We start from the raw sequence: 22291 nt of genomic DNA on the forward strand, positions 1-22291 counted from the left end.
CTCTCTCTCTCTCTCTCTCTCTCTCTCTCTCTCTCTCTCTCTCTCTCTCTCTCTCTCTCTCTCTCTCTCTCTCTCTCAGATTGACTGGCCAGCCCCCCAGGACAAAAAGAGAGAGTGTGCTGCCAAGGGGAAGAATAACCAGGTAGAGAGCTCTAGATGGAGCCCTGGCTTCTAGTCCTGGTTGAACTGGGGTGGCAATAGTTCACTTTTAAAGTGATAATCTCAAGCTTTTATATATATTTTAAACAAATGTCTGTTTCATTACGATATATCACCAACTATGACAAAACAATATGATTGATTCAGCTTCTCGATTCGTGGAAGCATTCACATTTTAAAAAACAGTGTATCTAATATTGCAGTGTTGGTGTTGTTGTACGACATCATAATTATGTGGCCCAGGACCATCGTTGCAACGGACCAGTTACGTTGTTGTGATGTCATACCTTTGCGACTCGGGGGAAAAAGATGATTTTGGGATTAGTTTGTGGGTTAGCTATCAGTTAGGTTAAGGTTAGCTCTCGGTTAAGATTAGATATCGTTAAGGTTAACTATCAGTTAAGGTTAAGGTTCGCTATCAGTTAAGGTTAAGGTTAGCTATCAGTTAAGGTTAACTATCGGTTAGGTTAAAGTTAGCTATCGGTTAAGATTAGATATTGGTTAAGGTTAACTATCAGTTAAGGTTAGGGTAAGTGTTAGGTTAAGGTTAGGATTAGGTTGAGGTTATGTTAGGTTAACTCTGGTATTTTTGTGGTCTTGTCGCAAAGGTACAACACCACAACAATGTGATTGGTTTGTTGCAATAATGGTCCCGGAGCAACATTAATTATACATTTTATTTGTGGGCACCTTTCAGAGCACTCAGTAACACCTTGCAGAACACAGTTAAAAACAAGCAGCACTGTATCAGACAGCATGAAATCAAAACAAAGCGGGGTAGACATCTGTCCATCCATTATCCAAGCCGCTTACCCCAACCGGGGTCGTGGGGATGCTGGAGCCCATCCAACAAATAAGTATAAAATCATCATCTGCACAAAACTCGGTGAAGTGTGGATCAGACTGAATATTCCAGTTTGAAAAAGTGCGTTTTGAGATGGGATTTGAAATGTTGAAAGAGAGAAGTTGAGTGAGAGAGTGTCGTGGGAACAACACCAACACGGCGATATCAGATCGTGCTTAAAAAACGGTGTTGGTACAAGCAATTTCTGTGAATAAACTTCCAGTTGTGCCTATGAACCATGAGTGGAACTGATGCATTTTGCTTCATTCAGCAGTGCTTGGTCCACCAGAGGATAAGGGGGAACTTCCTCTCTGGTGGACCAACCAGAGAGAAGCATCAAAGATAATCAACTGGCAAAAGATAGAAATCTATTGCAATAGTGGAAATATTCGAGAGTCCCATTTTATTATTAACGTTACATCTTCCCCGTCACCAAACAAATTGCTTTGCAGTAGTTTCCGTCTTACCCCTCATCTCTGATTTGGTTTCTGTTGAATGACGAATTGGACTGTTTTTTCATTTTTATCCATCGCACATCATTTCTGAGCATTTGTTATCCAGTTGATTTGGACACAATGATCTTTGTTACTGTGGAGCAAACGCTTCAACAAAAAAGCAAATGTACATACTGTTACACACATATTCATTCGTCAGTGAAACCAAACAATTGTGCACAATGTTGTTTTATATCTGTTCCTCAGCGTTTTGCCAGTGATTACCCTGTGATGTCATCTGCTGTTCACTGAACTCTTATGCTAATTAGAGTTTACTGAAATCATGTAGATAAAGGATAATAAAGGATAAACACAGCCTTGTAGCTCACTGAAGAAACTGTAAAAATAGATTGTCAGGCACTTGAGGTGTATTTCATGTGACTGCAGTTGCACAGGAAATCACAAAGCACAGCATTATACGCGTTCCTAATAAACTCAAGTCCATAGGGAGAATCTTTATGTTGGACAGGAGCTCATTAAGGCTTAAACACCCCTTTAGGAATAGCAGCAACATTTTCTCAATCTCCCCTGCAGACCGAGTGTTTCAACTACATCCGCTTCCTGCAGAGCTACAACCACACCCACCTCTATACCTGTGGTACCTACGCCTTCCAGCCTAAATGCACCTATGTGGTGAGTGTGTGTGTGTTGCTCTTTCTGTCCTTTATGTCACCCTCGCTCTCTCTCTCTCTCTCTTTGTCTCTCTCACCTTTGCTTTTTCTCTCTCTCTCGCATCATTCCTAGCAAGTACTGACAGGTGTCACATTAAGGTGTCAGCCATCTTTCCCCAGGCTAACAATGCTGTGTAGCAAAATGAAAATGATGGTGAAGAGAAACAAGTCTGTGTGATTATGCATATGTGTTTGTGTGTAATAGTCATGTGTGAGTGTGTGTGTGTTTGCGTAAATGACAGTGACGGGATAGGACAACTTGGCAAGTGTTGAGGCTATGTTCATCATGGACAGATAGAGCCTGCAGCTGTGTCATCACACATACTGACCACTAACCACCTGTGTCCTTCCTTGTGTGTGTGTGTGTGTGTGTGTGTGTGTGTGTGTGTGTACAGAATGCCGACTATTTCACCCTCAACTCTGCTGCCTTGGAGGATGGGAAGGGCAAGTGTCCGTATGACCCTGCTAAGGGACACACAGGCTTGATAGTTGGTGAGTGTGTGTGTGTGTGTGTGTGTGCGTGTGTGCGTGTGCATGTGTTTAACATGCCACACTATCAGCATGAATTCATTTTTTCATGCATGTAAACTCTATGGAATTTAGTTTATTATTATTTATGTAAATCAGTAATGTCTATGACACATTTCATACATAAAAATAAAATGCATTGCACTTTACATGAGAACAAATGATGAAGACATAAGAATATGAAAAAAATGGGAAAATAGTTGGCACTCTTGTCAAACAGTCCAAAAAGATTAGGTCCTTAAACAGGTACATGAGCTGAATGCATATAAGATGACCATTGGAAAAATGCTTGCACACTGATAAGCAAAAGGAATATCCACACTGAGGTTTAGGGATGCAAAAATCTTCTCAAGTATTTAACAGTCCATGGTGCTGCACAAACACAGGGCCAACTTTTTTTTCTCCAAATCAGTAACCATGCACTGGTGGGTTTTGAATTGGTTTCATGAACCTCAAGGTCAAAAAACTCACTGTGCTCATAAAAGATCAAACCACCTTCCAATTTTAGATGAATTTTTGGAGATAAAAATTTAAATCGAGGGAAAACAGTTTTCTGCCAACCACAGAAATACTCAGACCTTTAGTTTCTTTCGCTGTTTAATTTATGATTATTTCGTTATTTATTTATCTATTTATTTGTCCTTGTGTTCCTCCAGATAAGGAGCTGTACTCCGCCACACTCAACAACTTCCTTGGTACAGAGCCCGTCATTCTGAGGAACTTGGGCCAGCAGCACTATAGCATGAAGAGTGAATACCTACCTGCCTGGCTCAATGGTGAGGGGGAGAGAAAGCGAGGGGGAAGGGGAATGAGGGCTGAACGGCGGGATCAGGGCCAAAAAGGGTTGGGGGAGCGGGGGGGTAGGGACAAGCTGAGAAAAAGGGAACATAGAGAGGGGTACAGTATATAGTATGGGAGGATTGGATTAAATGTTCAAGAGAGGGCATCCAGGTAGCGTAGAGGTCTATTCCGTTGCCTACCAACACAGGGATCACCAGTTCGAATCCCCGTGTTACCTCCGGCTTGGTTGGACATCCCTACAGACACAATTGGCCGTGTCTTGTGGTTGGGAAGCCAGATGTGAGTATGTGTCCTGGTCGCTGCACTAGCGCCTCCTCTCGTTGGTCGGGGCGCCTGTTCGGGGCGGAGGGGGAACTAGGGGGGTAGAGTGATCCTCCCATGCGCTACGTTCCCCTGGCAAAACTCGTCACTGTCAGGTGAAAAGAAGCGGCTCACATGTATCGGAGGAGGCATGTGGTAGTCTGCAGCCCTCCCCGGATCAGCAGAGGGGGTGGAGCAGCGACTGGGACGGCTTGGAAGAGTGGGGTAATTGGATGCGTACAATTGACAATTGGGGAGAAAAAGGGAGAAAAATCCACAAAAAAAATGCTCAAGAGAGAAGTGAACCAATCTTAAAGGAAAGCCCTGGTATTTTTTTAACCCACGACTATTTCCCTATCATTAGGAGTTGAGCTGAGTGATGTGCAGCAGAATATTTCAGATTGATTCAGTATTGATTGAGCTAACGTCAGCGTTAGGAATATAATCCTTCGGAGCAGCAGCGCTCGCCAAATTACATCCACTAAAAGAGCTATTTTTTGGCACTAACAGGTTCAGGATGTTAATGAGATGAGTTTAAAGAGCCTTAGCCGCAATCTTTATTCCTCCATCCATTTTCTATACCCAGTTGTTCTGGTCAAGGTTGCAGTGGGTGATGCTATCCCAGCATGCATTGGGCACAACGCACGATCAACCCCCAGACAGAGCTTCAGTCCATTCTAGGGTGAAAGAGAGAGAGGTAGATAGATATAAGTAGATACCCTTGTACGGATATATATCACTATTTAGATATCAATTCATTTCTAACCTGGATCAGAAGTCTCGTACTGTAATCCCGCAAGGCATGAGTTGTTGCAGGAAGACAAAAGTAGAAGTGTGAGAGAGTTGTGTGAAAAATAACGAAGGAAAATTGTGTCTAATTGGATTAGTGCTGTCCTAGTGTCAGTCTTTACAAAGGTTTTGACCCCATTGGTCTGGAGTCAGACTCGCTACCTAAAGGACTTGGACTTGATTCGAACTCGCTGTCCTACAGCCTTGGTCTGAACTTGGTCTTGTCTGGGGTGGTCTTGACTACAAAGCTAATGGAAGGTGTTTTCAGACACCTCTCCTAACATATCGAGCCCATTCATGTCAAAACAGAGCTCTTTTAGTGGACGTTATTTGTAGTAGTAGTAGTAGTAGTAGTATTTGGCGAGCATCATTGCTTTGAAGGATTACATAGTTTTTTGGTGCTAATGTTAGCTTGCTGACCACTGAATCAGTTTAACCCATTGCTCAGTTTGACTTCTAAAGGCTCTGGTTAAAAAATACCGGAGTTGGGTCCGCGGTGGTGTAGCGGTCTAAGCATCGGCTTTGTGTCGATGCAGTCGCCCACTGGGGACTGGGGTTTGCGCCCCGGTCTCGTCAGATCCGACTATGGCCGGACTCGATGAAGCAGCAATCATTGGCAACGCTGTCTTCGGGAGGGGGGCGGAGTCGGCTTGTGTTCGTCACGTGAATGCGTCTCTGTGTGTGTTGGAAAAAACAGTGGTTCGGCCTGGAGTCGCCTTGTCACGAAAGTGGGGAGGCGTCTCCTTCGAGACTGCCGACCGGAGAGATGCAGTTGGCGAACGCATGCAGTACGAGGGTGGGTGTTTGAATTAAAATAGGGATCAATTGGCCACTAAATTGGGAGAAAAAAGGGAAAAATCAGAAATAAATTTATATTAAAAAAATTTTTTTTTTAAATACCGGAGTTTTTCATTCACTAGTATTACTCCCACTACTTGGTAAAACCTGGCTGAAAGGATTTGGCACATGAATTTTCAGTGTGTCACTAAATGCTGGGTGTTTTAAAAGCATTGCAATTTTTTTGTTGACCCGTGGTAAACACATGTAGGTTTCTATTGAAACATCCCTTGTTTCAAGAGCGAGGAAAAGTGTCTGTCTAGTCTCCGTAGTGCTGCTGGAAGGAGAGACTGACATTAAGCGAAGAGAAGACTGGAGGATGGAGTTGATGAGATAGGAGACAGTCATAATTGAGTATAACTAAGCAGGAAATGACGCAAATGAGACGCAGATAGACACAAATAGCCAGAAAAGAAGGAAGAGAAGGAGGAGGAGGAATTGGAACGGGGGAGTGACTGGTCTCTGCAGCCCCCAAAGATGAGAGAAAGAAGAGAGAAAAATGTAGCGAAGAAGCGAAATGTGAGATAGAAAAGCAAAAATGAGAGTGGTGAATGAAACGCAATTTAAGAATAGGGATAGATGGGAACAGGGAGCTGAGGGGATGGAAAGAGAAGGGCTAATAGAAGGCTATATGAGAGAGAGAGAGAGAGAGAGAGAGAGAGAGAGAGAGAGAGAGAGAGAGAGAGAGAGAGAGAGATGGGGGATAAGAGATGACTAAGTTATAAAAGAAGACACAAATGAGGACTGCTAATACCGAAGGCCAGACCGAGCCTGAGAAGGAGAGAGAGAGAGAGCGTGTGATAGGGAGAGACAGATGGGTAGATGGAGGATGGAGGGCTGAAGTGATGGACATGAGGACTGCTAATAGGGAGGGCCTGAGTGGGAGAGAAAACTGGTGAAAGCTAGAGAGAGTGAGCGAGAGAGGTAAAGGATGAGAGCTTGTAATACCCAGGAAAACACATGAGAGGAGGAGAGTGACAGCGTATGAGAGAGGGGTAGTGAGAAAGGGTTAGAGAGAAATGAGTGAAGGTGTCAGGTGGTTTTGAAGAGGTGAAAAGTTCTTAGTAAGACAAGATGGAGGTGGAAACTGGAGTTTTCTCCTCTCGCTCTCCTTTCTGTGTGTGTGTGTGTGTGTGTGTGTGTGTGTGTGTGTGTGTGTGTGTGTGTGTGTGTGTGCGTGTGTGTGTGTGCGTGTGTGTGTGTGTGCGTGTGTGTGTGTGTGTGTGTGTGCGTGTGTGTGTGCGTGTGTGCGTGTGTGTGTGTGTGAGATTCACCCCAGTGTCCCTGTATGTGGTATATCTTGTCTGCTGTCAAGTCAATTTTATTTGTATAGCCCAATATCACAAATTACAAGTTTGCCTCAGTTCAGGGGTCTTTACGGCAACACAACATCCTGTCCTTAGACCTTCACATCGGATAAGGAACACCTCCATAAGAAAACCTTTAACAGTGAGACAAAATAGGAAGAAACATCAGGGAGAGCAACAGAGGAGGGATCTCTCTCCCAAGACGGATAATGTGCAATAGATGTTGTGTGTACAGAATAAAACACAATTTACAATATACAGCATTGAAAGATGATAACCGAATTGTAATGGTAAATGTATGGTATATATAATGCTGTATGAAGAATATGATGATGAGGATGCCAAGCAGTGTCCAGATGCCACCGGAGCAACCTAGGACCTGAGCCATGCGACCAGCATCACCATGTAGACCTGACAGGAGGACAGACTACACATGTACAGAGGGGAGAATCACATCACACCATTCACATACACAGAAGAAGAGAAAGCAGAAGACATCATTCAGAGAGAGAGAAAAGACATGGGAGAAGAGAACAGTTGCAATAGTCAATAATCTATATGCTATAATCTTATCGGCAGAGCAGTGGTTGGTAAATTCATTGTGACAGAAACCGACCCGCCGTGCAGTACAGGTTGTGAAGCACTCAACTTAAAGGCAACTTAATGTAAGCTAAGGTAAGAAGATGAGTTTTAAGTTTGGATTTAAAGGACTCAACAGACTGATTGTCTGACAGCAGCAGGCAGGTTATTCCACAAGAACAGGTCCCGATAGGAAAAGGCCCTGCCACTAGCTGACTTCTTTTGTTAAAAAGAAGTCAGCCGGTAGCCGGTGTGTGTACCCAACAGGAGCCCTGTATTTTGAGAGTGGATTACTCGAGGTGGACTGTACGGTTTAAGGAGACCAGACAGGTAAGACGGGGCAAGTCCATTTAGGATTATATAAGTCAGCAGAAGCACCTTGTATTCTGATCTAACATGGATAGGAAACCAATAAAGGGAGGCTAGAATTGGTGTAATATGGTCAAATGTTCTAGTTTTAGTTAGGATTCTAGCTGCAGCATTCTGAACCATCTAAAGACTTTTAGTACTAGCATGTGGCAGACCTGAAAACAGAACATTACAGTAATCCAGTCTGGATGAAACAAATGCATATGTTAGAGTCTCTGCGTCAGCCATGGACAAGAAAGACCGAATTTTAGCTATGTTACGCAAGTGAAAAAAGGCAGTCTTGGTGATCACATGCGGGCAGCCGTACCACCATGTACCCTGGCTCTACCGAATGACGGAAACTAAGCCGGTATGGGTTTGGTTAGTACTTGGATGGGAGACCTCTTGGGAAAACTGAGTTGCTACTGGAAGTGGTTGGTGGGCCAGTAGGGGGCAGTCTTCCCCGTGGTTCTAATAAAAACAACAAATATCAAAACCCAATGCCCCAGTGCAGTGCCGGGGACACTGTGCTGTAGGAGATGCCGTCCTTCAGATGAGACATTAAACCGAGGTCCTGACTCACTGTGGTCATTAAAGATCCCATGGCACTTATCACAAAGAGTAGGGGGTTCCCCGGTGTCTTTGCAAAATTCCCACCCTGGCTCTCTCCATCTGACCACCTAATCATCCCCCCATGTAACTGGCTCAATGATTCCTCCCTCTGCACCTCAAGCTGATGTGTGGTGTGCGTTCTGGTGCAAAATGGCTGCCGTGCATCACCCAGGTGGTGCTACACATAGGTGGTGGTTGAAGTGAGTTACCCCCTTCAACGTGAAGTGCTTTGGGTATCTAGAAACGCGCTACATAAATGTAATGATTATTATTATTATTTCTTTAATGTGCTTATCAGAGGAAAGGTTGGGATCAAACGTAACACCAAGATTTTTGGCTGCCGCACTTCATGAAATGACAGAGTTGTCAGTCGTTATTGTTACTTGATCAAATTAGTGTCTTTGTCTAGCAGGGCCAACGACCAGCATCTCATGTGTGTGTGTGTATGTGTGTGTGTGTGTTCATCCAGAGCCTGACTTTGTGGGCTCAGCCTTAGTGAGGGAGAGCAGCGGCAGTACGGAGGGAGACGATGACAAGATCTATTTCTTCTTCAGCGAGAGGGCCGTCGAGCTAGAATGTGACTCAGATGTCACTGTGGCCCGGGTGGCCCGTGTCTGCAAGGTAAGCCACGGTTATTGCCGCTTTGTCACCATCTTATGTACATAACACACTAACAAAATTCAGCAAAGGGATTTGAGAGACAGAGGTTCAGTGTGGTGCAAGGACAGTTGTGTTGTGAGAAGTCATCCTTGCACGGGGGCATCGTTTTGGCTCAGGCAGTACTGCTGATAAAATATAGTGTCAGAGAAAACTGCAATATCTCAGGTTTGAATCTAGCCTCAGACCCACGATGCAAGTTCCCTTGTTTCTCAGTTGTCTGTCCCCAAAACACACACACACACACACACACACACACACACACACACACACACACACACACACACACACACACACACACACACACACACACACACACACACACACACACACACACATAGTCTGCAATCAATAGTCCTCACTAGGAATGAGACGGTAACATAATAATCCTACTATCATAATCAATATTGCAATTTTCAGTGTATCACGGTATAAGTTCGAGGGCCCAAAAAAAAAAATATCAAAAAATCACTCAAAATCACCAACTCTATCTGTTTAATGTACGTCTCCTTGCAGGCATGTACACTCTTTTGTTTGAAAAACTAAACAAGGAAATGCAACTGAAAATAGCTCACTCCTCGTAATTTTATGTTTAAATCAACAGAGGGTCTCTGCATTGACAAAAATAAAGCTCCCAAATACTCCTTAATGCAACATTTCAGCAACTTTTCTTCAGGCGTCTTCAAGGTCTGTGACCGGAACGTTGCATTAAATAAGTATTTATATTAAGCATTTATGAGGTTTATTTTTCAGTGTACGGGTACTCTCTTTATTCTTCATTGTGATTTTTATCCTGCGCCTGAGCCTTCATGGGGCTGGATGTGCACACCAATACCTTTTTTCCCTCTCATGGGTAAATGAATAACCATTTATGTAGGCAACACAATGTGTGAGCTAACTCTCAATTAATAATGGAAAATGATAATCACAAAATCCCTTGAGAAACATGAGGGAACTGTTTGAATGTGTGCAACCGCATTGCATTATGTTATTATATTATTTCATGTGGGTTATTTAGATGTTTTACTACAGTAACGGTTGAATTTTTTCTGTTCTTTTTCAGTACATGACAAAGCTTTTGCCATGTGATTTGCACATCATTATGTTCATTTTATGATAGTATTATTTCATATTTTAATGTCATGGTATACCGTCATACCCATATACCGTCACACACTTATTCCCAACATAGTGAACTGGTACATGTGCACAGCTGGCATACCAAACACACAGCTCAGACTTGTCCTGAATTAATGACAGACGGTTCAGTGGGCAATGGGGGTGTCTAGGTAGCGTAGCAGTCTATTCTGCTGCCTACCAACACAGGGATCGGCGGTTCGAATCCCCGTATTACATCCGGCTTGGTCGGGCATCCCTACAGACACAATTGGCCGTGTCTGTGGGTGGGAAGCTAGATGTGGGTATGTGTCCTGATTGCTGCACTAGCACCTCCTCTGGTCAATTGGGGTGCCTGTTTGGGAGGACGGGGGGGGGATAGCGTGATCCTCACACACGCTATGTCCCCCTGGTGAAACTCCTCACTGTCAGGTGAAAAGAAACGGCGAGCAACTCCACATGTATCAGAGGAGGCATGTGGTAGTCTGCAGCCCTCCGCGGATCAGCAGAGGGGGTGGAGCAGCGACCGGGACGGCTTGGAAAATAGGGTAATTGGCCAAGTACAATTGGGGAGAAAAAAGGGGGAAAAATGTTTGATGTGAAACACACACATGGGTATAATTACATACATGTCTCTGCAGCTGCAGGGATTTGTGCACCTTAATACATGTTGCACACGCTCACTGTAACAACCGCTCTCTGTCTCTGGGCTCCTAGGGTGACCTGGGGGGAACCAGGACTCTCCAAAAAAAGTGGACCACCTTCCAGAAGGCGCGTCTGGTGTGCTCCCTCCCCGAGCGTCATGTCATCTTCAACAACCTGAGGGCCGTCTTCACGCTGCCCGGGCAGGAATGGCACAGCACCACCTTTTATGGCATCTTCCATGCCCAGTGGTGAGTGGGCCTTTCTCCAGGCTTCGTAGGGTTAGGGCTACAGCCAGGGTGTGGAAAAGAATTGATAATGTTGTTCTACATTTCCAGATCTGAAAAGGTTTGGAAATGACCTGAGAAGTGTTATTAATTGTGTACAGGGAAAAAAAAATTTTTTCCCAGATCTAGGTTTAAATCAGTTACCTTGAAAAGCTGTCAGTATTTTCACAATGAATATGGGGATTGGTCAATGTACATGGCCTTGGAAGGTGAACTTCCTTAGACTCAATAGAAAGTGGACTACAGAGGCGCTGATCCAACAGCAGGGCAAATTTTGAAGCTCAACAAGCTAACTTTTCCATGCTAACTGAGAATTGCAAGTTACTGTTTCATTGCACAGCTGGAAACTGGACACCTAGATAGCTCAGTAGGTAAGAACACCGGCTTTCCTGCTAGAGATCAGGTGTTCAAACCCCAGCTGGGACGAGTCTCCAGCAGAGTCTGTGGCTTAGACTCCTAATTCTATACACACCAGCTACCGCTCAAATGTATGCCGCTTTAGATAAATGCGTCTGCTAAATGAAGCTGTAAATTGCACAATTAATTTCTGTCAAAGTTGAGATAGACTTTATCAGTTCATTTGCTCATAAGACAGGTTGGCTGAAAAGATTTCTTTGTATTGTTACGGCCTTTCTCAGAGCCATAGCCAAAAGTGAACCAGCACAACACTTGCATGTAATTCAAGTTAGAGAAAAATGAACATTATCCTTAATGTGCTCTTATAGTTTCCTGATTGAATCATTTGTCTAATGAGTGTAAATGCCTAGCACTTGTAGTAGTAGTAGTAATAATAATGATAATAATAATACATCTATTTGTAAAACACCTTTCTTAATCAATCTATAAAGAGCTAACTATAGATAACGCTGCAACTTTAGTTAATTAAACCCGCTTATGGCACAAGTGACACCACAGAGCCCATTTGCCAATAATAGCAAATAATTTATGTTCACTGTAGCTGTTTGGGGAAAGTACAAGTCTGGAGGACGATATTTGGAAGACTGGAGATTTTAAGTTTGAAAATAGGCAAGAGCCCCGTTTGTCTTTATGCAGAGAATCTTTCGTGCTAGCCTCAGGTTGGACGTGTTAGATGTCAGGTATGAGCAGCGGGGCGGTGAGGCGCTCGCCAGGCAGGAACATCCAGCGCTGTCTGTGGCACCGCTCAGCTTGGTGGGAGGAAGTTAGGCAGAGGAACGTTGGGAGGTCACTGTGTCTCGGAGCCCTGCCCTCTCATCCGAGCCTTTTGTGCTCTTCAGTAAGATATCGTATCACAAAGGGAACTCTTAATGTATTACTATATTCAGAGTTTCATGGTGTTGGGACAAAAAAAGTAGGATCTCTGTTTTTACGACCCTCTGGGGACCCCTTAACGCACTTTGGCTTTGATACACACAGGGTGGAGATAATTGGACAATATGGGAATGTCTTGACGTGCAACCCCATAAGCTGTCTGGTAGACTCGGTTTTGAACATCATTAGACATCATTGCCATCCCCCTGATTGACTGCCGTGCGATAAAACTTGTGTTCTCGCTGCATGGCACTGTCCCATCCTGCAAAAGCACTTTTTCACACGACACAGGAAAACGTTTGAATAACATATGTGAGCTTTTCTTTCTTGATCTGAAGTGCTTTATGGTAAAAAGATGGCAACACTCTTGCTCATGAATGTTCCAGTATTATCTTGACAATAACAACATTAAAACACGTTATGCCCGGGGGCGTCCGGGTGGCATGGAGAGGTCTATTCCGTTGACTACCAACATGGGGATCGCCGGTTCGAATTCCCGTGTTACTCTGGCTTGGTCGGGCATCCCTACAGATACAAATGGCCGTGTCTGCAGGTGGGAAGCGGGATGTGGGTATGTGTCCTGCTCGCTGCACTAGCGCCTCCTCTGGTCAGTCGGTCAGGGCGCCTGTTCAGGGGGAAGGGGGAACTGGGGGGAATAGCTTGATCCTCCCACACGCTACATCCCCCTGGAGAAATTCCTCACTGTCAGGTGAAAAGAAGCGGCTGGTGACTCCACATGTATCGGAGGAGGCATGTGGTAGTCTGCAGCCCTCCCCGGATCAGCAGAGGGGGGGGGGGGGGAGCAGCAACCGGGACAGCTCGGAAGAGTGGGGTATTTGGCCAAGTACAATTGGGGAGAAGAAGAAAAAACACTGTGCCCAGCTGAAAGAAGTTTGACATAAGTATCCTAAACTAGGATTACAAAGCACCAATGTTTCTTTGACCGTACAGATTTTACCCATGCTTGCATTATTTAACGTCGGCTTGAATATGAAAGCAAAAAAAACTAAATCATAGCATTTTGTCACAACGTTCCCACTGGACATAAAGTAAATGATGACCTAATTTCGTTTATATTTGAACATCCATAACTCCACGTCCTTTGGACCCATACTCACAAGGTTAAAGACATTTTATCTGAGCAATGGATCTCTTCAAACCCAACATTTTCATCCCCCGGGTTGAAAACTTGGGGGAATGGTGCGCTTCGCATCTACAAAACCACAGTGATTCACCCAATGAGGTCAAAGCCTCCTCCTCCACAGTTATCATCCTCCACATTGGTAAAGAGGAGCGGGTTATAACTCCTGCCTCGACCGTCACAGATTAAGCTCCGGGGTCACTACATCATCCGTGGGGGTGACATGTTAATTATAGCCTTAGATATACTTGAACTCAGTGGGCTCCTGGCTGACACCTGCAGGCAGAAGCACTTATATGCACACTCATTAATCCATGGAAAATAACAGTAAGGCAACTTTCTCAAACCATTTTCTTATCATTTTTTATTGCATAACAGTGTTAACAAATTTGACCCCTTACAAAAAAAAAAGTGTGTGTATATATATATATATGTGTGTGTGTGTGTGTGTGTATAAAACCCCATTACATACAACCGTCACTTAATATCAGTGTTTGTGTCAATAGCTTCGCCTCTCTAAATAAAGGCAGCTGTGTGGTGACAAGCTGGAGAGCTGGTTTGATTTAATGAGCCTGGGTTGCAAATGCCAAGCCAAATTTTGTTCCCAATTAGTGTCCTGGGCTGAAAAAAATTAATACTCTACATGCTTAGCCTTACTTTAAAATGAAACGCAATCACAGCGCGAACTACTTCGTTCCAGATCCTGTCTAGGAAGTGTATTACAAGAACGTCCAGCTGGGTCATGCTCCAGTAGCAGGGGATAGGAATCTGCTCCATGAGCTGCTGCAGCTTACTAAACCCAGGATTATGTTCTCATTCTCAACTCAATTTAGGCCTTGTATAAAGGGCGTATCTGCGAACCGAATCTTTAAAACCACAACCCCATCCACTTTACCGTGAAACCTACGGGTCACTGATAGCGAGGTCCAGTATGTGGGTATTGTTCACATCTATTTCTTTTTTTAATTCCAACTTTCTCTTACTGAGCCTTTCACACACGGTATCATAAACTGCATCGTCTTGAAAGAAAATCAAAAACGTTTACTGCTGCTCATCACTAACTTCTTGTGCTCCTCCCGTGTTTCAGGGGTGATGTGGACGTGTCAGCGGTGTGCCAGTACAAGATAGGGGACGTGAAGAAGGTGTTTGATGGGCCCTACAAAGAATACAGGGAGGCATCCCAGAGATGGGGACGCTACACAGGCAACATCCCCAGCCCGCGGCCAGGAGCGGTGAGACACCGGGAGGAGAGGCGGGGGTGTGGAGGCGGGGTAGGGCGGTTGTGGAGGGCACCAGCTCCTATTTCTATCAGTCATCAAATAAAGCTCTTCATCTTCTTTATGGGGATACCAAATTTCCATAAAAGCAAAAGAGGTTTTGACTGCTGTGACAGTTGTTAGTGGCTTTGCACATTAGAAAGGAGCCGTGTTTCTGTCTGGGGTGTGCATATTCGGAACCGCAAAACAAAACAGATGACTCAATTTGAAAGAGACACCTCAAATGCCAGGAAAAATATCTCCCCTTATTGGGAGGATGTCCAAGTGTCTTGAAAGTAAATTGCCCTCTCAGACCAGCGTTACTCCACAACTCCAGTTCACGCACGGCCCGCGAGCTCCTCTCCCGCCTGCAGGGTGAGACTCTAATGGAGGAGGTTATTTTGGGCTCAGCTGTGTCTCGTTGACCAGCTGGACCACTCTGGGCCCTCTCTACCTCCTAAACCAGTCCTGCAAAGAGACCTTTTCGCAAACATGGCCAACAAACTTCCGCGTCGTGTTAGCAGGGTAAAAATCTGTTCTCGCATTTGTCCATAAAATCACAGATCCAATCCCATGAGTTTAACTCAGTCAGATAAGTTTTATCGTGGAATATTACTGTTAGGAGTCTCGATTTTTTTTTTCCAGCTTCAGAAACATCATCCATCCATTATCCAAACCGCTTTGTTCTGCTCTCAGGGTCACGGGGATGCTGGCGCCTATTCCAGCAGTCATTGGGCAGCAGGCGGAGAGAGGCCGTGGCCCCGAGTTCACAAGCCTCTTTACTGATAGCTAGCTAGCTCGCTAACTGGCATGATGTTGCTTGGCAACTATTGTGAAACAGCCCAACTGACGTACCCATGATGACAATTCATCGACCGTCCAGTCAAATCAGGATATGGAATGATGTAATCTATTCCAGGAGACAGATTGATTTTCTGAAATGGTTTTTGGTTTAATTGTGCTGTAAAAACAGGAGGACAGGTTCTTAGGGGGCTTTAGTCAATTTACACAGCAACAGCAGTCCTAATGGGGCAACTTTACATCAACCAACCTTCTGTTCGAAAATACAGTGACATCGGAAAACGTAGTTTCCTTTGGACTGGATCTTTAAAAATCCAACTCTCTGCTGCCTTTGATTCTGTCTGTGGTCGCGTGTTTCATATTTCAACATAGCGTATAACACAACGCAGGTGTTGTCATTTACATATCCTCATGTTTCTGATACAAGATGATTGCGCGACTGTAAAAAAAAATTATTTGATCAAAAGGTTTCAAAACAATAACTGGCTGACCAAAGCTAATGGTAATCTCAGGGTTGTTTTCGTTTTGTAACCCTTGATCGAATCACTTTTTCATAATTGTGCGGTCATCTAAACAGAACTACAGGTGTTGTCAATGACAACATCTGTACTCTGTTACACTGAAACTCAAAATAAGTGATCACAATGGTCACAAGTAGAATCGAAGGTGACAGAACGTTGACTTTTTAACATTGTGAGCAAATGGGCCGATCTTTAACTTACAAAGACGAAGTGGAAGTACATCATCGTGTGTGGGAGAAAAAAAAGTCTATTAGTGTGATGGATTTAAATGGTTTTTATTTTTAAAACTGTAATGTCAGACATTGTCTAGTTGCAGAAGAAAAAGGATTGTTTCATGAAATAAACTAGAGTTAATTGTAAAAAGGCGTTTTTGCTTGTCTCGATGGTTGTTGGCATTTGTTAACCACTGACAAGAGTTCTTTTTATTTACTGTTAAATCACTGAGAGAACAAAAGGAGGGAAAGAGGGGACAGATGAGTGGAGAGATGGATGAGAGGGGAGAAGAAGACAAGAGCAGTATGACAGCGAAGCTGGCACAACAATAAAAAAAGTTTTGACTAAGTGATCCAAGACAAAAGCAAAGGAAGGCATATGATAGTGATTGGAGGGGAGGGGAGAGGAGGGGAAGAGACATAAGTGCAATGAAAGGAGAGAGAAAAAGAGTAGCATGGGGGGAGGAGATGGGTCTGAGCCAACAAGCCGTGCCAGCCTCTCTCAGCTGCAGCTAACAACTTTCCTCTGCGCTCTCTCTCTCTCTCTCCCCCTCTCTCTCTCACCCTCACTTTCTTCTTTCCCTCTTTCCTCCCACTCGCTGTCTCTCCCTCTGTGTGTGTCTCTCTCTCCCTCTGTGTGTCTCTCTCATTCCCTCCTTCTCCCCCTCTCTCGGTCTTTTCTTCTTCACGGTGCAGTGCATAACAAACTGGCATAGGGAGAATGGCTATAACAGCTCTCTGCAGCTGCCCGACGCCACCCTCAACTTTGCCAAGAAACACCCTTTGATGGAGGAGAAGGCTCTGGCGCGCCCCCTGCTGCTCACCAAGGGCATCAACTTCACACGGCTCGCAGTGGACCATGTCAACTCCCTGGACCAGCGGCCATACAACGTGCTTTTCATTGGCACAGGTACATTTATAACATCTAACTAACACCCATGTTTCACATCACTGAAAAGGTGGGCAACATCCAGCTCCATAGAGCGAATTCAGCGCAGCACCAGCCCGTGTGCGTCAAAGAAGATGTGCAAGTATGCAGAATGTAAAGGGACTACAGGTACTCTATTAATGAACCCTTTTGCACACGTTCTCTTTAGGTATGCATGTAAAATCAGTCAGCCCCACCAATGTCCTGATCCCTGCCATCAGAGGTGAGACAGATCTGGTAGTGGATTTAGAGACATGTGTTTCTGAATGCAACCCATTACCCATCTTATGCATATAGAGTGAAACTGCGCTACTTACCATTCATCTTACTGCAGTGAAAGAGAGATCGGGGCAACTGTCAGTAAAACAACACTCAGGGCTCACATATACACATGCACTCACGCACACACGGACATGCACACACACACGAACACGCACCCACAGATACACATAGATTCCCTCAGCCAGTCGCAGTCTTCGCCGCACGTCGTGCTTCACAGCACAAACTCAACAGGGCCCTTGGCAGATGTACGCTCACAGTGCCAATTGAGCTGCGGGCTTGATTAGCTATTAGCTGCAGCACAGCGACAGCTGATGTGAAGAGACCAAGCGAGCGCGAATGGGAGGGAGGGAGAGAGAGAGAGAGAGGGAGCACTTGTCAAGGGTGTTTTCAAAATGCCAGGCAATGGGATTGGGGGATTAGCAGACCCAGATCCCTGATGCCACACGAGGTGAGTGTGATGATACGCCTGCATGCATGCACACACGTGTGTGTGTGTGCGTGCGTGCGTTTGTGCGCGTATTCCCTGGTCTCTAGGTTCCCAGGGGCAATACAGTTAGCCCCTCAAAGTGTCCATGACTTGATATTATCCACAGTTTTGAGGGCAAAAGATGGGGCCAAAGCAACATGTCTTGGCACATAACGCCGCTGCACACATCTTCAACACACACACACACACACACACACACACACACACACACACAGATACATCAAGGTCAGCCCCACCAGCTGTGTCTGAAACATTTTTCATCATGGGGGATCTTACCTTTTTCACAGTGCCCTACATGAAAAGAGCACAAAATGTCATCCATGCCCTCCTCTGTCTGGCGCTCCTTCTCCTGCACCAAACACTAAATTCACACCATCTATACCTTCAGGTGACATCCCTCATCATCTATTGAAATATAGGGTCAGATTATTGCTGCTGATGTCACTGACTGATTTTTGTCCAGCGTGTGTCTCGGTTCTGTGTCTTTATGCAGGTGCTATGAGAGGTTCTCCTGTAAGTTGAAAAAAACATCTATTGCGTTGAACTAAACTGGACTTGGTCAGACCGAACTGAAAGAGATCTTTCTTCCCTCCTCCTCTGCTCTCTCTCTCTCTCTCTCTCTCTCTCTCTCTCTCTCTAGCGGAGGGCTGGCTTCAGAGAGTGGTGGTCTTTGGGGCAGAGGCCCATGTGATAGAAGAAATCCAGCTGTTTGAGACAGTCCAGCCTGTGGACAGCCTAACCGTCTCCCACAACAAGGTAGGAAGACAGGAAGGGGATAGATAGCTCTTGGGGTTGTTTTGGAGATTTCAAGCCTCTTTAACACACAACAGCCTCATAGATTACTGTTGTCATGAAGATAATGAAGGAAGCCCCATATTTTTTATGTTATTAACATTGAATTGTCTTCAAGGGGATGATAGATCGAAAGCTTTTATCACACCAAATAGTTGCCAAGAGGATTTGAGAATTCGGGGCTTTTTTTTTCTCGAGGATTTGCCAGAGCTTGTCTTTATTTATTTCTTTTTTTTGTGGCTCTCGTCTCATCCCTGGGAAGCGCTAGACAAATTCAGGCATTCCCTTTGTTGCTATTTTATAATGGTATTGCTTTTTTATTTCTATGTAGTGACAACAGCGAAAATTTGTCCTTTGCTCTTAACACCCTTTATCTCAGAAACTTCGAATCACACTCCCATGGTGAACAGATTACCCTCGCTGTGTGTGTGTGTGTGTGTGTGTGTGTGTGTGTGTGTGTGTGTGTGTGTGTGTGTGTGTGTGTGTGTGTGTGTGTGTGTGTGTGTGTGTGTGTGTGCACCATTCAGATGCTTTTATCAAAAATGCCCAACTCAAAATCAAGCGCTGCCTTGAAACCAGTGCCCCCACCACAATAACAGTAATCATTCTTTGCAGCAGGGAACAGAACCTCTGCCCCTGTTCTCCTCCCAGTCTCCGTGCCCTGCCGGATGAGCCCCTTAACTGGCGCTGATCATGTCCCCATTGCTGTCCCACTGGCACACCTGCAGATCAATGCTTCTTCTTTTTTTTTTGCCCGGGTAGCCCCATCCCCACCCCCCAAAGGCCAATTGTTATCTCATTAATACCGGCTTAGCTGGGACCCGCCATTTTATAACCAGCTTTGCGAAAAAGAGCACAACTCTGATCGGATTGGGAGAGAGGAACCAGAATGTTATTGTAATTGAGAGTGATTATCCCATTATCTCCACTAACCCCTCACTGAGTCATTCTCTCCCTCTGTTTCTGTTTATCTTTCTGCCTTTTTTTCCAACTCCCTCCGGTCTGTCTGTCTTTGCATGGACCCACAACTGGATCTGTTCTTTGCCCCCCCCCACCACCACCACCACCTCTTTCCCTCCTGTTCTTACTCTTCATCTCACTGTAGAAGTACTTGTACATTGGTTCGCGTTCAGAGGTTCTCCAGTTGCCCTTGGCCAACTGTAGCCGCTATCAGTCTCAGCCAGACTGTCTACTTTCCCGGGACCCCTACTGTGCCTGGGACAGCGAGGGCCGGGCCTGTGTCCGCATTGACCTACACCGCGGGTACGTTTGGTACAAATAAGTGCTTGTACATTCACTTTACATGTGTTTGTGTGTGCGTATGTATATTTATTTATTTATTTATTTATTTATATACCCACTGACCTCGCCTCTCACCACCCCAGTACTCAATGGTCTGCTGAAGTTTGTATGGAAATTTTGTCCCTAAACCTTAAGCTCCATTGACAAGAGTCAATTAATTATACTCAGCCCTACTTTATTCTCGCAGGTCCCCCAACTCACTTTCACAGGATCTCATGCTGGAGAGGTTTAGCCGTGGCAAAGCCAAATTCGACAAGCCTGTTTCCATCCCCAGCCCTGGTAAGTAGGGACTCACCTCACTAGTGACCCATTGTGGCCAATACATGTCATTGCAGGGGCTGGTCAACAGCAAGGTGTGGGATACAGAGTGAACTCGGCCTGAACCGAGTGAATAAATTTGATTTGAACTGAATAAATTGAATTAATATGAGCAGAATAAGCCACTTCAGAATGTAAATGGGAATCATTATGATTGATCCTTGCATTTTCTTCTGTCTTCTCCTCCTTCCTCCCCCCTCCACCTCTTCTCCCTCCCTCTGCAGAGCACTCTCATCTGCGTAATGTGACGGTGGTGGTGGGTTCGGACATGGTGCTGCCTTGCCAGCTGGTATCCAATCTGGCCCAGTCCTGCTGGGTCCTCAACGACCGTGAGCTCCAGTTGGGTGAACCTGATGCTGGGGGGCCACGCTTTGACCGGACCCTTAAGGCCCTGGTGGTCCCCAAGGCCGGCCAGATGCAGGCGGGCCGTTACATCTGCTACTCTGAGGAGCAGGGAGTTAAGTTTCAGACGGAGCGGTACCAGGTGGCAGTTGTGGCCAGCGCCCCAGTCTTCATGGAGGCCCGAGCCCCAGATGGCAGCATGGGGTTGTTTTGGGTGCTGGTCATCACCCTTGGAGCGGCCTGCCTGCTGCTGCTGGTGGCAGCCCTCTATCTGCGCAGGAGGCTGAAGCTGGCACTGGGCAAGGGTGCAGACATGAAGCCCCTGGAGAGCACCCTGGTCTACCCAATCACACTGCCCAAGGAACCCCCCACCTTTGTGCCCAGCAAGATGCCCAGTGACGAGGACCGCTTCTGGGAAACGGGTGCCAACTACTATTACTCAGACGGCTCGCTGAAGATCGTTCCCGGCCACGCCCTTGGCCCCAGCAGTGTTAGCAGCACGGCGTCTCCCAGCGCCATTCCTGGCCAGCCCATTCACTCCCCCAGCCGCCTCAGCCTCACCAACATCCGAGGCTCTGGTAGCAATGGCTACATCCGCCTCAACCTGAGCACGGCAGGGGAGGAGAGGGCTAGCCAGTCTGGTGCTGGAGGCGGTGGGCTGGGAGGGTTGGGAGGGGGCGGGGGCATGAGCGGGAAGGACTACTCCAGTCCCTTCAAAGAGGAGCTGAGACGCACTCTGCAGCAGAGGAGTGTGCTGCCCGATGCCAACCCAGAGGAGTCATCCGTCTAGACCTCTCCTGCTAGTCCCCCTCCATTCTCTGAGTTGGAAAAAAAACAACTAACCTACCTCCTTCCTCTAGAGGATGTTGTGCTCTCTCTCTCTCTCTCTCTCTCTCTCTCTCTCTCTCTCTCTCTCTCTCTCTATCTTTTGCTCTCTCTCTCTCTCTCTCTCTCTCTCTCTCTCTTTCAGTCGCGCGCTCTCAAGTCCCCACGCTCGCTCTCTCTCTCTCCCTCTCTGCCAATGCCAGTTAGGCTCACACTATGACTCTCTAGACATTTATAGCACACACAGCATGCTAAATAAACAAACTCACACATCATGTTGATCAACACCCACACCTGTAATTGTGTCCTGGGCACCATGCAGTCATGGTTTTAACTTCTCTCTGCTTCCACTGTGCAAAGTCTAGTTGTGTAAATTGTGTGTATTTAAAAAAGGCATATAGAACGCAGAGGAAATCACCTCAAGCATGGAAGTCAAACAAATCATGTTGTTCTCTGAAGGGCACATTTCTTTTGTGTTGATCGGACCAAGTAAGGTTTTAAGCCTTTAAACTGAAAGCATTGATGAGCTGCAAGTGTGACCAACAGAAAATATCAAACTGGCTTTCGGTTCCTCCATATTCACCCAAGACAATTGTGGCGTTCTGCACTTTTGAGAGTGTGGCTTCCCTTCTTTGTGTTTGTGAGCCAAGAGTGCAAGAGAGGTATAAAAAGACTAATTAATCTCGAAGCAAAACGACAATCATGTCCCTGCCTCAGGAGTTTAGCCTGGGACTAAAGGAATGGGATGAAAGGAGAGAGGGGGGGGGGGATAAAATTAAATTGAAGGGAACTTGGAGAAAAAGATGGACACAAGGGGGTTATT

The 22291-nt window shown here is 45.6% G+C and overlaps 1 protein-coding gene across 1 annotated transcript in view; it reads left to right on the forward strand.

The window, feature by feature from the left end:
- The window catches only part of sema4c (sema domain, immunoglobulin domain (Ig), transmembrane domain (TM) and short cytoplasmic domain, (semaphorin) 4C), a 90618-nt gene extending 68362 nt beyond the window's left edge, over positions 1 to 22256 (forward strand). Inside the window, exons 4-15 of the mRNA XM_056286873.1 lie at positions 80 to 142; positions 2032 to 2130; positions 2564 to 2660; positions 3353 to 3472; positions 8739 to 8890; positions 10760 to 10935; positions 14490 to 14634; positions 16889 to 17102; positions 18530 to 18645; positions 19787 to 19944; positions 20171 to 20262; positions 20526 to 22256. Of these exons, the coding sequence (XP_056142848.1) occupies positions 80 to 142; positions 2032 to 2130; positions 2564 to 2660; positions 3353 to 3472; positions 8739 to 8890; positions 10760 to 10935; positions 14490 to 14634; positions 16889 to 17102; positions 18530 to 18645; positions 19787 to 19944; positions 20171 to 20262; positions 20526 to 21433 (2340 nt within the window). The 3' untranslated portion in view covers positions 21434 to 22256. The remainder of the gene's footprint in view (positions 1 to 79; positions 143 to 2031; positions 2131 to 2563; positions 2661 to 3352; positions 3473 to 8738; positions 8891 to 10759; positions 10936 to 14489; positions 14635 to 16888; positions 17103 to 18529; positions 18646 to 19786; positions 19945 to 20170; positions 20263 to 20525) is intronic.
- The last annotated feature ends 35 nt before the right edge of the window (positions 22257 to 22291 follow it).

The sequence above is a fragment of the Lampris incognitus genome, chromosome 1 (genome assembly GCF_029633865.1).
Source record: "Lampris incognitus isolate fLamInc1 chromosome 1, fLamInc1.hap2, whole genome shotgun sequence".
Classification (NCBI taxonomy): domain Eukaryota; kingdom Metazoa; phylum Chordata; class Actinopteri; order Lampriformes; family Lampridae; genus Lampris; species Lampris incognitus.